We start from the raw sequence: 13,631 nt of genomic DNA, 5'->3' as shown, positions 1-13,631 counted from the left end.
AAAGTTCCCAGGTAACCAGGGACTGCAGAAAGCAGCTAAGAGTACATACAGTGGGAGCAAAAGTTTTGGGGCTGATGAATGTGAGACTGCAGGAACAGGTTTTTAGAAATAGAGTAGGGGTGTGTAGGAACTCGTGAAAATTGAGGGGGTAAGTTCATAAAATTTCATTAGTAACCATGGTTAAATTGCCTTTTCAGTAGAGCATCATCACTTGAAATCTGCCTAGGAAAGCTTTACTAGTGAGGTACCTCTCATTTGAATGGTCCAGGTTGTTTGTTTTATAAAAATAATATAGTTCCTATTTATTGAACACCTACAGTATATCAGCACTGTGCTCAAGACAACCCATGAGGTTGGTATTGTTATTCCCATTTCACAGGTAAAGAAACCAAGCTGAAGAGAGGTTAAGTAACTTGCCCAAGATTTTGCCATCAGTAGGTGGCAGAACTGGAATTTGAACTCAGCATATCTGACTTCAGAAGCGGTATTCTTTTCATTATGCTATGTTGCTTTTCTATTTTTTAATCATAGCTTGTGTAGTCTTGTTCTGTTTATCCGTGCCTCTCCAAAAATTCTGTTTATATTAGCCTTTTATACTAACACTCTGAGACCTAAGACCTTATCAATTCATACAGATTCAAAATAACATAGCCTTTTGGAGCTGTAGCACATCAGAGCCTATTTTGCAGCTATTTATTTTACCCTTAAAGTGCTTATATTCTGCCACATAATAATTTGGTTTCTCTGCCTTTATAACCAGGGTTAAAACTTGTATCTTAAAGACAGCAATCACATGAGTGCCACTAGACTGTGTCTTTCTTTACTTCCTCAGATTCTCCCTCTGTCAGCTAGGGAAATAATTCCTGCTCCTGTGTCGTGACAGTGAGGAGCCAGTGAGTGAGCCAGAACGTTAGTTAAGGCCCAGGCTTTGGAGTCAGACGTCATCTAGATGTCTTGAAAGTTGAATGAGATGAAGTTTGCAAAGCCCTTAGTGCTGGCTGTGGCACACAGTAAATGCTCAGTATATAGCTGCTGCTACAACCTATTGATTATTGTTTTAAATACCACTACTGCAGCTGTTAGCAACACAACCATTACTTACGCTATACTACTGCTATGTCATGCAGCGTGAAACAGCACATTTAAAAGCTTGTTCCTCCTGCCAAGGAAAGAAAAGTGCTCGAAAGTGTGAATAGTGAATGGGTACAGAGTTTCAGTTGGGAAAGATAAAAAGTTATGGAGAAATGGATACAGTGATGTTTGTGAAAGTGTGAATGTACATAATGCTACAAACTGTCTATTTAAAAGTGGTTAAAGTCAGTAATTTTTATATTAAGTATATTTTACCACAATAAAAAAATATAGATGATGGGTACTGTAACAGAAATTGGGATTGGTATGCCATCTTTTGAAGAGTGATTAGAAAATGATAAGGCTGTATGGACATCTTCTGAATGTTGGTGCTTTTTTTTATCTCCTGCAGTCTGGGTGGGATTCAGGTCAGTCTCAGAGAAAAGCATAGGCAGCCTACCTTTGACATTCCTTAAATTTCCATTTGCGTGTCAGGTGGGCCTGGAGCCAGGTTTTCTGTGAAGTGAAAGTGTGGCTTTATTTTCATTTTATCTTCCCTTAATTATAACAAGATCCTCAAGTTACGTATCTTTACAGAAACTTTTCAGAATATTATTTGAAGAGAGTAAGCATAACTTTCTTTTTATCCGCCTTCTTTCCCTTCTCTTCTGTCTTACTGTATCAGACATGTTTATTTAGGTATTTCTCTTGATGTGATCATTTACCTGGCTGTTGTAATGGAAGACTACAGGGAGGCTTTTGGCTGCATTTTAAGGATATACGTAAAGCACACCAAAAGCTTTTAGACTTCTGTGATCGAGGGTCTAATCACCGTGTGTGCAGCTAGCAGGTCCAGGCTGCTGTGGTTCTTATGCAGGGGCACCCTGGTGACTGGTGTGTGACAGACCAGTACCTTCACCATTCATTAACCAGAGTTGTTTGTATGGACAGAATTATTTTAAGGAATTGGTTGAGTAAGTTTCCATGCACTTTATTTGTATAATTTTCATAGATATTTCACCCTAACATGAAGTTGGACTGGGAATTCTTCAGGTAAATTACTTTAGGTAAAATATTGCCACACTGCAATGAAAAACCAGGCTCGCCCTTATGTGGTGGTGCATATAACTCTCCTGAAAGACACTTGATGCTGACACTGACCTTGACACTGATTGCAGAAAGTAGTATCAGTCTACTGTAGGGGAAATCAGGTGGGAAAAAAAAGCATGCATTTCCTTTCACAGTTATAGAGCTGTGGGGCAGAAGGGGTGGGGTTGTGGATGTGGATAAATGTGATACAGATGTTATGAGAAAACATGTATGTAATAGTTGTCATAAAAATGTAGGGTCTCATTTAAACTATGTAGCTGACTATTCTTTATGATACAACTAGATACAAAATCCTAATTTGCTAATGTCCTCTATTTGTGGACACTAGCTCAACTCTTTAGTTACAGTCTATTATTTGGAATACATTAAATATTTCATACTTAATTCTAGGAGAAATCAATGTGTCTTGCTCCAGGAATAAATATACCATAGTTTTCACTTACTAATGCAGGAAAAACAGACTACACTGAGATTTTCAGATCTTATTCTGTTTTATATAAAGTTCTAAAGAATGCGTTCCTTTTATTTGAAGACCTCTTGCAAGTGTAAATTGTATGCTGATAAGTCAGCAACAGAATCAGAAGGATTACAATCTCTAACGTGCTTTTAGGGGATCAAAATTTCACTAAAAAATCCTAGATATAAGTGCTAGATGTTATGATTTTGATTTAGACTGAAATAGGTTTTTAGGTGAAACCGATATAAACTCCTCTCACTAGACAGCTGGCCCATGTCTAGTGTTAGCCATAAGTGAATAGAAACAGAGCAGCTGGAAAATCCCATCACACGAGATTCATGGACCCTCTGAACAGTGCTCGTCGTGAAGAAGTTGACTTGTGAGTCTGCCAGTTTGCCGTGAGACTCAGGCCTGTGCTCTCTGTTTTCTGTCGTAGGGGGAGGAAGAGTTTGATATGCCTCAGCCCCCGCACGGCCACGTCTTGCATCGCCACATGAGAACAATCCGTGAGGTCCGCACACTTGTCACTCGTGTCATCACAGACGTGTATTACGTGGATGGAACAGAAGTAGAAAGAAAAGTAACTGAGGTAATACATACTTGGGTCTATGTGGCAGATTTCTTTCAATAGAAAAATTACCTGGTTTTCCGCCTCCATCCCTCTTCCCTGTGTAGCTAGCTGCTAATGCTTGGTTTTCCTTCCTCCTCCTGTGAAAAAGATATAAGAACTGGGTTAGAGTTCTGTTTTTCCCAACCATGGGTTTGCTGTCTGATCTTTGGTCAGTCATTTAACCAGTCCCATTATGCTTTCCATATGTATAGAGAACAAAGTGGTAAATCTGTCATGTATAAAGATTTTATGTGTTATTTTTAATCCTTGAAACTAATGAAGTTTAGAATCTCCTGCTTAGCAGCATGTATTTTCTCATTGTTTCTTACTGTTTTCTCACGTTACCATTTTTTACTCATTGATCTTGGTCTCCATCCATGTGTGGTTATGAGCCTGTTAGTAGGAAGTATACCTTTATTTTTTAGTAGAATTCACTATGAACTCATTCCCAGTGTCAGCAGAATATTGATGTTTATTGACTGATACAGTGGACAGTGTTGTATGCTGACTTTGTTTAGATCTAACAGTGGCTGAGGTTAGATTTTCTAGAATTAAAGATCTGGCACTTTTTTTCTTGGTATATATGTTAATATCCGGTACATATGTTAACGTTTTTATTTAATTGCTTAGTCGTGTTTGACTCTTGTGCAACCACACGGACTGTAGCCTGCTAGGCTCCTCTGTCCATGAAATTTCCCAGGCAAGAATACTGGAGTGGGTTGCCATTTCCTTCCCCAGGGGGTCTTCCTGATCCAGGAATTGAACCCATCTGCATTGGTAGGTGGATTTTTTTTTTTACCACTAAGCTACCAGGGAAGCCCACGTATGTTAATATCTTGGTACATACGATGATAAAATATTATGTTTTACTCTTTCAGTATTCATCTATGTGATGCACGGGGTCTTTGTTGCCGCTCGTGGGCTTTCTCTGGTTGCGGCATGTGGAGGCTGCTCTTTGGTGTGGTGGTTTCTCTTATTGCAGAGCGTGGGCTCTAGGGCGTGCGGGCTTCAGTAGGTGCAGCTTAAGGGCTCTACAGTGTGGCCTCAGGTGTGGCTTGCAGGCTTTGTTGCTCTGTAGCCTGTGGGATCCTTCAGGATCAGGGTTGGAACCTATGTCCCCTGCACTGGCAGGTGGATTCTTAACCCCTGGAACACTGGGGAAGTTCCTCCAGGAACCATTTTACTGATTGACAAGAGGCATAGCTATTTTATTCCTTAGTCAAGCACTTTTCTTTAATTCTGGCAGCTAGCCATATAGGAGATTGTTCTCTGGGAGAATTAAACTGGTAAATAGTTTAAGTGGAACATATTATTGCTGCTGTTCATTAATGGGCCATTATGGCTCTCATGTCAAAGTGTTTAATTTTAGTTTGAGAAATTGTCTTATATTCTTTATTATACACCAGATGCCAAAAATATTTCTTTTAAAATGCTGGTTTACCTTCAATTTTTAAAAAATTTATTTTAAATGAAACAAAGATGAATGTTTTTAATGATAAAAGGTACAATTTCACAAAGAAGATAGACATCATAAACCTTTAGACACTTTTACAACAAAGAAAGACACGTAAAGCGAATATCAGAAGAAGTACAAGGGAAGAGAGAAATGTATAATCACAGATATATTGACATGTCTCTGAGAGTATTTTATCAAGTGCAAAAAAATAAGAATAAGAGCATCTTTAATGTCAATAATTTAAATATATATTTAATTTATATTAAGCATATCCTACAGAAATATATTTAAAATTTTGTATCTCATGCATTGTTATTAGATATCCATAGGACATTTAGAAAAATTGGCAAGAAGATAAACATTACTAAGTTTCAGAAAATAGAATTCTTTTGTGTGTGTGTGTTTCAGGTATACATATACACACATGTTATTTTTGAAATTATTTTCCATTATAGGTTATTACAGGATACTGACTAGGTTCTCTGTACTATACAGTAAACCTTTGTTGCTTGTTGTAGATCTATTTTTTTAATTTGAAATCTAGCATTCTAGTCATACTAAATCAAACAAGTGGAATCAAAATGTCATAAAGTTTTTAGTTAGGCAAAAATTCATACATTTTGTAAAATATATATATTACATATATGTATACAAAAGCTTCTGCTGTGCTTGATAAAGGCTTGAGAAAGAACATCAAAAAAAGAAGATGGAGAAATTGGAAAACATAAACTGAATGAAATGAGAGCACTAAATATGAAATAGAAAAAGTGAAACAAACTAGATAAAAGTAAAAGATCCTCATATAGTCCAGTTGTTTTTAAACATGGCTGCTCATTAGAAATATATCTGGACCTCTGGCCAATAAAAAAAAGCAATACCTGGATATTTGTAGTTTTCAAAAAATTTCAAGGTAATTCTGATACGCATATGGATTTTAAAAAGTGATTACAGGTTTTTCTATTAAATGGTAGTTTAGGTGATACAGAATTACATAATTTTTCTGTTGACCAATCATGATACAGTGATATGAGGTGAGTAATAGTTACATAATCACAATAGTAAAAGATGTTTATTATTTTTCACAATCAAAAGATAATTATAAAAAATATAATTACAGTTGAAAGCCATAATGGGAACATGCTGCTGCTGCTAAGTCACTTCAGTCGTGTCCGACTCTGTGTGACCCCACGGACAGCAGCCCACCAGGCTCCCCCTGTCCCGGGAATTCTCCAGGCAAGAACACTGGAGTGGGTTGCCATTTCCTTCTCCAATGCAGGAAAGTGAAAAGTGAGAGTGAAGTTGCTCAGTCATGTCTGACTCTTCATTACCCCATGGACCTCAGCCTACCAGGCTCCTCCGTCCATGGGATTTTCCAGGCAAGAGTACTGGAGTGGGGTGCCATTGCCTTCTCCAATGGGAACATGATTAACTGTAAATATAATTACATACAATTTGGGGGGGGAGGTCAAGCAGAAGTGATGTGGTAAGTGGAAATGCATACATGCACATGTTTTCATCTGCTCAGCCAGTCTATGTCTTTTGGTTGGTGCATTTAATCCATTTACATTTAAGGTAATTATCAATATGTATGATCCTATTACTGTTTTCTTAATTGTTTGGGGTTTATTTTCTGTAGGTCTTTTCCTTCTCTTGTGTTTCTTGCCTAGAGAAGTTCCTTTAGCATTTGTTATAAAGCTGGTTTGGTGGTGCTGGATTCTCTTAACTTTGCTTGTCTGGAAAGCTTTTGATTTTTTCATCAAATCTGAAAGAGAGTCTTGCTGGGTAGAGTCTTCTTGGTTGTAGGTTTTTCCCCTTCATCACTTTAAATATATCATACCTTTCCCCTCTGGCTTGTAGAGTTTCTGTTTAGAAACCAGCTGATAGCCTGGTGGGAGGTCGCTTGTATGTTATTTGTCATTTTTCCATTGTTGCTTTTAATATTTATCTCTGTCTTTAATTTTTGTCCATTTGATTACTGTGTGTCTCAGTGTGTTTCTCCTTGGGTTTATCCTGCTTGGGACTCTGTGCTTCTTGGACTTGGTTTGTTTGTTTCCTTTCCCATGTTTGGGAAGTTTCCATCTATTATTTCCTCAAATATTTTCCTCTGGTCCTTTCTTTCTCTTCTCCTTCTGGGACCTGTATAATGCGAATATTGGTTCATTGAATGTTGTCCCAGAGGTCTCTTAGGCTCTCTTCACTGCTTTTCATTCCTTTTTCTATATTCTATTCTGTGGCAGTCATTTCCACCTTTCTGTCCTCCAGATCATTTATCTGTTCTTCTGCCTTAGTTATTCTGCTATTGATTCCTTCTGGTGTATTATTTTCTGTTTGTTTTTTCTTTAGTTCTTCTAGATCTTTAGGCTTCCCTGGTGGCTCAGATGGTAAAGCGTCTCTGCCTACAATGTGGGAGCCTCGGGTTCGATCCCTGGGTCGGGAAGATCCCCTGGAGAAGGAAATGGCAACCCACTCCAGTACTCTTCCCTGGAAAATTCCATGGATGGAGGAGCCTGGTGGGCTACAGTCCATGGGGTTGCAAAGAGTTGGACACAACTGAGCGACTTCACTTTCTTTCTAGGTCTTTGGTAAACATTTCTTGCATCTCTTCAATCTTTGCCTCCATTCTTTTTCTGAGATCCTGAATCATATTCACTATCATTATTCTGAGTTCTTTTTCTGGAGCATTGCCTATCTCCACTTCATTTGTTTTTCTGGGGTTTTACCTTGTCCCTTCATCTGGGACATAACTTTCTGCTTTTTCATGCTGATTAACTTTCTGTAATGTGGTTTTGTTTTACTCGCTGTGTGATTGTGGTGGTTCTTGCCTTTCTGTCTGTCCTCTGATGGAGGAGGCTAAGAGGCCTGTGTAAGCTTCCTGATGGGAGGGACTGGTGGTTGGAACACTTGAGTCTTGCTCTGGTGGGCAGGGCCTTGTTCAGTAAAGCTTTAATCCAGTTATCTGCTGATGGGTGGGGTTGAGTTTCCTCCCTGATAGATGTTTGTCCTGAGGTGACCCAGCCTTGGACTCTATGGTAGGGTTAATGGCGACCTCCAAGGGGGTTTATGCCAAAGGAGACCTTCCCAGACAGCTGCTGCCAGTCCCCCCTGTCCCTGTGGTGAGCCCCCTGCTGACCCCGCCTCCATAGGAGACCCCGCCACACCACCAGGTAGTTCTGGTTCAGTTTGGGCTCACTGCTCCTTTGCTCTGAGCCTTGATGCACACAAGGGTTTGTTTGTGCTCTCTAAGGCTGGCGTCTCTGTTCCTCCAGTCCTGTGGAAGTCTTTATAATCAAATCCCACTGGCCTTCAAGGTCAGATTCCCTGGGGTTTCCCAGTCCCTTTGTTGGATCCCCAGGCTGGGAAGCCTGACGTGGGGTTCAGAAATTTCACAACAGTGGGAGAACTTCTTTGGTATTACCTTTCTCCAGTCTGTGGGTCACCTACCCGGTAGGTATGAGGTTTGATTTTATCGTGAGTGTGCACCCCCCCCCCCCCCCGCCGTCTCACTGCGGCTTCGTCATTGTCTTTGGGTGTGGGGTGTCTTTTTTGGTGGGTTCCAGCGTCCTCCTGTCGATGGTTGTTCAACAGCTAGTTGTGATTTTGGTGCTCTCGCAGGAGATGAGTGCATGTTCCTCTACTCCACCATCTTGAACTGGAACGCTACTTTCAATTTTATGTTTACAAAATTTTTTTCAGTGTTATTACTATTTTGGAGAAATTACGAACTTAGCAGCTTTACAGAAAAACAGTTTGCTTTCATGACAAGTTTTTGTAACTGTTGTAGTCTACACTGAAGTCTGTGCCAGGTGCTATTTTAAGTGTCGCACATATTACTTCATTATTTCATTTATGATGCTTTTTAAAGTATATATCTGGAAACAGTAGGCTTATTAGATATTCTGAGAGGGAAAAAAAATTCCATGGTCATAAATATTAAGTTTGAGAAAACACCAAGAACTGTAACCATGCCTTCCCCCATTGTGGGAATTCACAGTGCATATTACATTAAAGACCTTAAGAAGTCTTAGAGTAAAGATATTTATTTTATTGTGTAACCCAGAACTTCCCAAACTTATTTGACCATTGAACATTTTTTACAGTAATGTTTATTATATCCCTGTGTTACATAGTTTGGGAAACACTGCCGTAACTAAATAAAATAATAATAGCAGCTAACATTTATTGGAGTTGGTGATGGACAGGGAGGCCTGGTGTGCTGCAGTCCATGGGGTCGCAAAGAGTCGGACACGACCGAGCAACTGAACTAACTGAACTGAACATTTATTGGTCACTGGCTATATGCCTGGCACTATTCTAAGGACTTTTAAGTGATTTAACTTACTTAATTCTCACAACTAAGGTATGAAGTAAATATTATTCTCATTTTGCACTCACGAAACTGAGGCATAGCAAGTTAAACTCATTTGCTTAATGCTGTATAGCTAATAAACAGAGGAAGTGGCATTTATTCCAGGCAGTCTGATTCCAGAGCCTGCCTTCCTGACTGCTGCAGTGTGCAGTCTCTTAGAGTGAAAGGGACATGTGTCAAAAGGAAGGTCTATGTAGGAGTTGAGAAGAGGAAGAAACTTGTCTGAAGGGAATTTTGACAAATCCTTCGGGTGAGGGCCAGTTGAACATTGAAGGTTTTAGATATTGAGAGATTCGGGGAAAGGACATTGCATTTAAAAAGAAGCCTTGGCGGGCAAAAGCACAGAGGCAGAAGGTAAAGAGAACACAGGTGGGAACAGTCCAGTTGGTCGCCAGGCTGAAGATGTGACGGTGCACAGGTCAAGGGCAGAGGATTCTGGGAACTTTCCCTCATCTCTTGTAGCCTTTGATTATCATCTTTTATTCATTTATTTACCAGCATCTTCTCTGTTGCTGTGTTCCTATCACTACTATGAAGATAAAAAGACAGGGTCCCTATTCTCTTAGGAGCTTACACTTGGCGTGCAAGCAATCCAGAACTGTGGTCGCTGCAGTAGAGAGGTGGGAAAGCTGTGTTAGAAAGAGGGCGCAGAGCCTGTGAGCGGGCCTGAAGGTGGCCGAGAGGCCTCAGCAGACGTGCTCAGCAGTGGGGCGGAGAGGGGGCAGGGGCAGAGGACGCTGCAGGCAGAGTGAAGAAGCTTGCACGTGTTGTAGACTCCATGGCGTGCTTAATGAATATTTAGGATGCAGCAAGAACGAAAGGGTGGGACTGAGGAGAGTGGATGCTCTTGAGGTTGCTCAGGGCCCAGAGCACGAGGCTTCGTATCCCACAGAACAAAGTTTTGATTTTTATCTTTGATTTTTTTTTTTTTAGATTTTTATCTTGTATGTGATGGAGAGCCTTTAAAGAATTTGGGGGAAAGGAATGATATGCTCAGATTTGCATATTGGGAAGGTCTAATCGGAGCAGTGTAAGAGTTGATTGGAACAGGAGAGATTAGAGGCAAAGTTTAGACCAGAGGCAGTGAGTGTCAAATTAGGGCAGTAGCAGCAGGGATTGAGAGGCATGAAGCAGATGTAAAATACATACAGAACATACAGAAGGTGAAATTAATGGGCTGCTGAATTCCTGATCGCAGGGATGATGGCAGAGGGAGGAACCATGTATGATGCCTGGGCTTTCTGCTAGGGCAGATAGATGTGTGCTCAGTTGTTCAGTCATGTCCTACTCTTTGCGACTGTTTGGACTGTAGTCCACCAGGCTCCTCTGTCCATGGGATTTTTTTAGGCAAGAATACAGGAGTGGGTTGCCATTTCCTCCTCCAGGACTCTGCCTAACCAGGGATCGAACCCATGTCTCCTCTGTCTCCTGCATTGTAGGCAGATTCTTTACCCACTGAACCATCAGGGAGCCCAGATAGATGGTGGTACCGTTTACTGGGAGAATATAAATAGGACACAGGTTTACGAGAGAAGATCCTTCCTTCAGTAAATATTTATTTAGAGCCACTTTTGTGGCAGGCACTGTGCTATTTGGAGGATAAATCCAGGAAAGAAGATGGTTACTACTCTTACTGTGGCCTCTGAATCTAGTAAGAGGGACACACAGGAAAAAGAATAAGCAAATACATTAAAAAGATCTTAACAGGCCAACTTGGAGCCTGGACCCAAGTCATTATAAGAACAAGACCTGAACTTCTAAACAGTTGCAAAAGCAGGTGTAGGTCGCTGCTGCTCTTTGGGTCTCCTTTCCAACTGAGGAGCCGCCTGGAGTCCCAGCCTGCTGGACTGGTCTTGCCCCTGCTCGCTTGCTATGTTCACGAGAAGGAGTTGACTTAAGTTCTGGGCTCCCAACACATGCTTTAGTTCAGTGACCTTGGCAGATGGTGCTGACTCATATCTGGCTAGAATAGGAGATGGTGAGTGGAGAGGGATGAGATTTCTGGAGATGGTACAAGTTCTGGTAATGACACTGGTGAATGCAGATGCTGGGGTAGAGGAGAGGAAAAGGTTAATGGTGTGATTAGATTGGGAAAGCTTGTTGCTGGATGGGTCATCTGTTGGTTGTTAGCCTCAAAAATGATCATGGAAATGGGAGATGGGGAGGCTTTGAACCAGGTGTAAGGTGTTCATGCATGAGAGGGATTGGGAGGATGTGGGTGAGTATGGAACGACAGATAATGGTTTGGTAGGAGCAAGAAGTAGGGAGGTAGAAATGATCTGTTAATGACAATGGGGAGCAAGGAGGCCTCTCATCTCCAAATTCTTTTTTTTTTAATATTTATTTCTATTTATCTGTTTAGCTGTGCAGAGTCTTAGTTGCTGCACACAGAATCTTTAGCTGTGGCGTGTGGGATCCAGTTCCCCAACCAGGGGTTGAGGTTTGGTTAAGGAAAATCAGCCCCTGCTACAGAGAGCTTCAGGGGATATGAGAGGCACTGGGGATGTCCAGGGTTCATTGAAGGCAAGGAAATGGAGAGGAGTTTGAGTTTTAGAGGGGTTAAGATACAGGTGTCCCTGGTATATCCAAGGGTAAGAGTTCAGGAGGCATTTATATCTGAGAGCTTAGAGCTGAGTCATCATGGTATTGTTGGTAGACAGGTCAGAATAAGTCGTATAAGACTGGCCAAGGAAAACACGAAGAGTGAGGAGAGAAGTGAGAACAGACTCCTGGGAAATACTAATTTAAAATGAATAGGCTGAGGAAGAGGAGTCAAAAACAAGTAGAGCTAGCTAAACAGGTAGAATGAAAAGAAGAGTGACTTTATAGATTTTAGAGAAGAGATTTTCAAGAAAGGAGTAGTCAAACATAATCATTCAGTCAGTAGTAGTATTTAAATGTGTGCGCCTGTGCACATTGAGTACCATCTCCCAGAGAGAGAGTACACTCTCTGAGGGGAGGGGCGGGGGTGGTCTGTCCTCTGTCTCTCCCATCTTCTCTCTGGCAGCAGCACGGTCATGCACAGACAGTCTAGAGGAGGAAGGCAGGTGGGCAGATTACAGGTGTCCTATAATCTCTCAGTTCTGTGCCGAGAGAGGACACTGCTGGTTGGTTCTAGAACTTTTCCTTATTAAGCCTGGGGATTAGCTTCAGAAGCTGCTTCAGACTGAGCTCCAGGCAACCACTACCAGTTCATCAAAGCAGGCACGGGAGTGAGATAGAGTCAGTTTGATATTCCTGTCCTCTGTAGGTATCAGAAATTCAAATATTTTGCTTACTATCTTTTTGGTCTTCATTTTTATAAACAGTAATACCATTATATATCAGTTTTTGCCTGTGATTTTTAATTTCCTTAATCGTGTATTGAAATACCTAATTTGAAACAACTGTCAGGCTACCCACTGCTGTAATCAGGTACCCAGAAGGGCTCCTGACCACACTTTCTCCTCCTCTAACCTGCCAGCTTCCCTGCCTTCCTTCACCTAGGGCGTTACCTCTCTTCTCTGCGTTGGAATCCTTGCTGGCATCTCAGCAGCCAAAGGTTGTGAACTTGTCCAGTAAAAAGATAATTTAACTTAGCTCCAGGTAATAGAGGCCCCCTCCTCCTGATCTAGTACCATCTTTGTTTATTTATTTTATTGAAGTATATATTCCCTATAGAATGCACGGGTCTTAAATGTGCAGTTCAGTGGTTTTGACAATATGTCACAACTATTCAAAGCAAGATACAGAACATTTCCATTATTCCAGAAAGTTCTTTCCTAATTCCCAACTCTCTAAACTGAAATTTCTTGCCATCTAGGACTATCCAGTCATCACAGGAGCATTATGTTCTTGTGGCGTTTCTAAGCCGTTATACCCCTTTCTTCCGGCAGGAGACCGAAGAGCCGATCGTAGAGTGTCAGGAGTGTGAAACGGAAGTCTCCCCTTCACAGACCGGCGGCTCCTCGGGTGACCTGGGGGACATCAGCTCCTTCTCCTCCAAGGCGTCCAGCTTACACCGCACGTCAAGTGGGACGAGCCTGTCTGCCATGCACAGCAGCGGCAGCTCAGGGAGAGGAGCCGGACAGCTCAAAGGGAAAACCAGCGGGACAGAACCTGCCGAGTTTGCCTTGCCCAGCTCCCGAGGAGGCCCAGGAAAGCTGAGGTGCAGACAGGGTCTCCAGAGAGAGAGCCACCGCAGGGGCAGGGTTGCTGACGTGTTAATATCATGGGAAAAGGGGAGTTGCGGAAAGTCCCCCCATCCTCCTAGGATCGATCAACTCCTCTTCCACCCCTTTTCATTCCTCTCCTGTTTTGGGTTTGCATGGGAGGTAGGGTGGAGCCCTGTGGGAGGTAGACTTCCTGAGAAACTGTGGAAAACAGGTGAGGGGCCTCGGGAATGCTGGCCCAGGCTCCTGCCCCCCGCCCCCCACTTTCTGCAGCCTGTGGGTGTTTTGGTTGGGAGCACAGGAAGTTCGGGGTAGTGGCCCCAACCTGACACGTTCCCTAGCTTTTTGTTTTCCTCTACAGGTACCCAGAGCCTGAAGTACAAGAGAAGGCAGGGCAGGAGTGGATGTGC

General features: G+C 41.9%; 1 protein-coding gene across 6 annotated transcripts in view; it reads left to right on the top strand.

Annotated features, from left to right (window-relative positions):
- TP53BP1 (tumor protein p53 binding protein 1) overlaps positions 1-13,631 on the top strand; it is a 71,503-nt gene that overhangs the window by 42,680 nt on the left and 15,192 nt on the right. For all 6 annotated transcript variants that reach the window (XM_027522031.1, XM_027522034.1, XM_027522028.1 and 3 more), the window contains 2 exons: positions 3,075-3,227; positions 12,946-13,217. In XM_027522031.1, coding sequence (XP_027377832.1) covers positions 3,075-3,227; positions 12,946-13,217 — 425 coding nt within the window. The remainder of the gene's footprint in view (positions 1-3,074; positions 3,228-12,945; positions 13,218-13,631) is intronic.

This window comes from Bos indicus x Bos taurus, chromosome 21 (assembly GCF_003369695.1).
Source record: "Bos indicus x Bos taurus breed Angus x Brahman F1 hybrid chromosome 21, Bos_hybrid_MaternalHap_v2.0, whole genome shotgun sequence".
NCBI lineage: Eukaryota > Metazoa > Chordata > Mammalia > Artiodactyla > Bovidae > Bos > Bos indicus x Bos taurus.
This window is presented reverse-complemented; position numbering and strand designations above follow the sequence as displayed.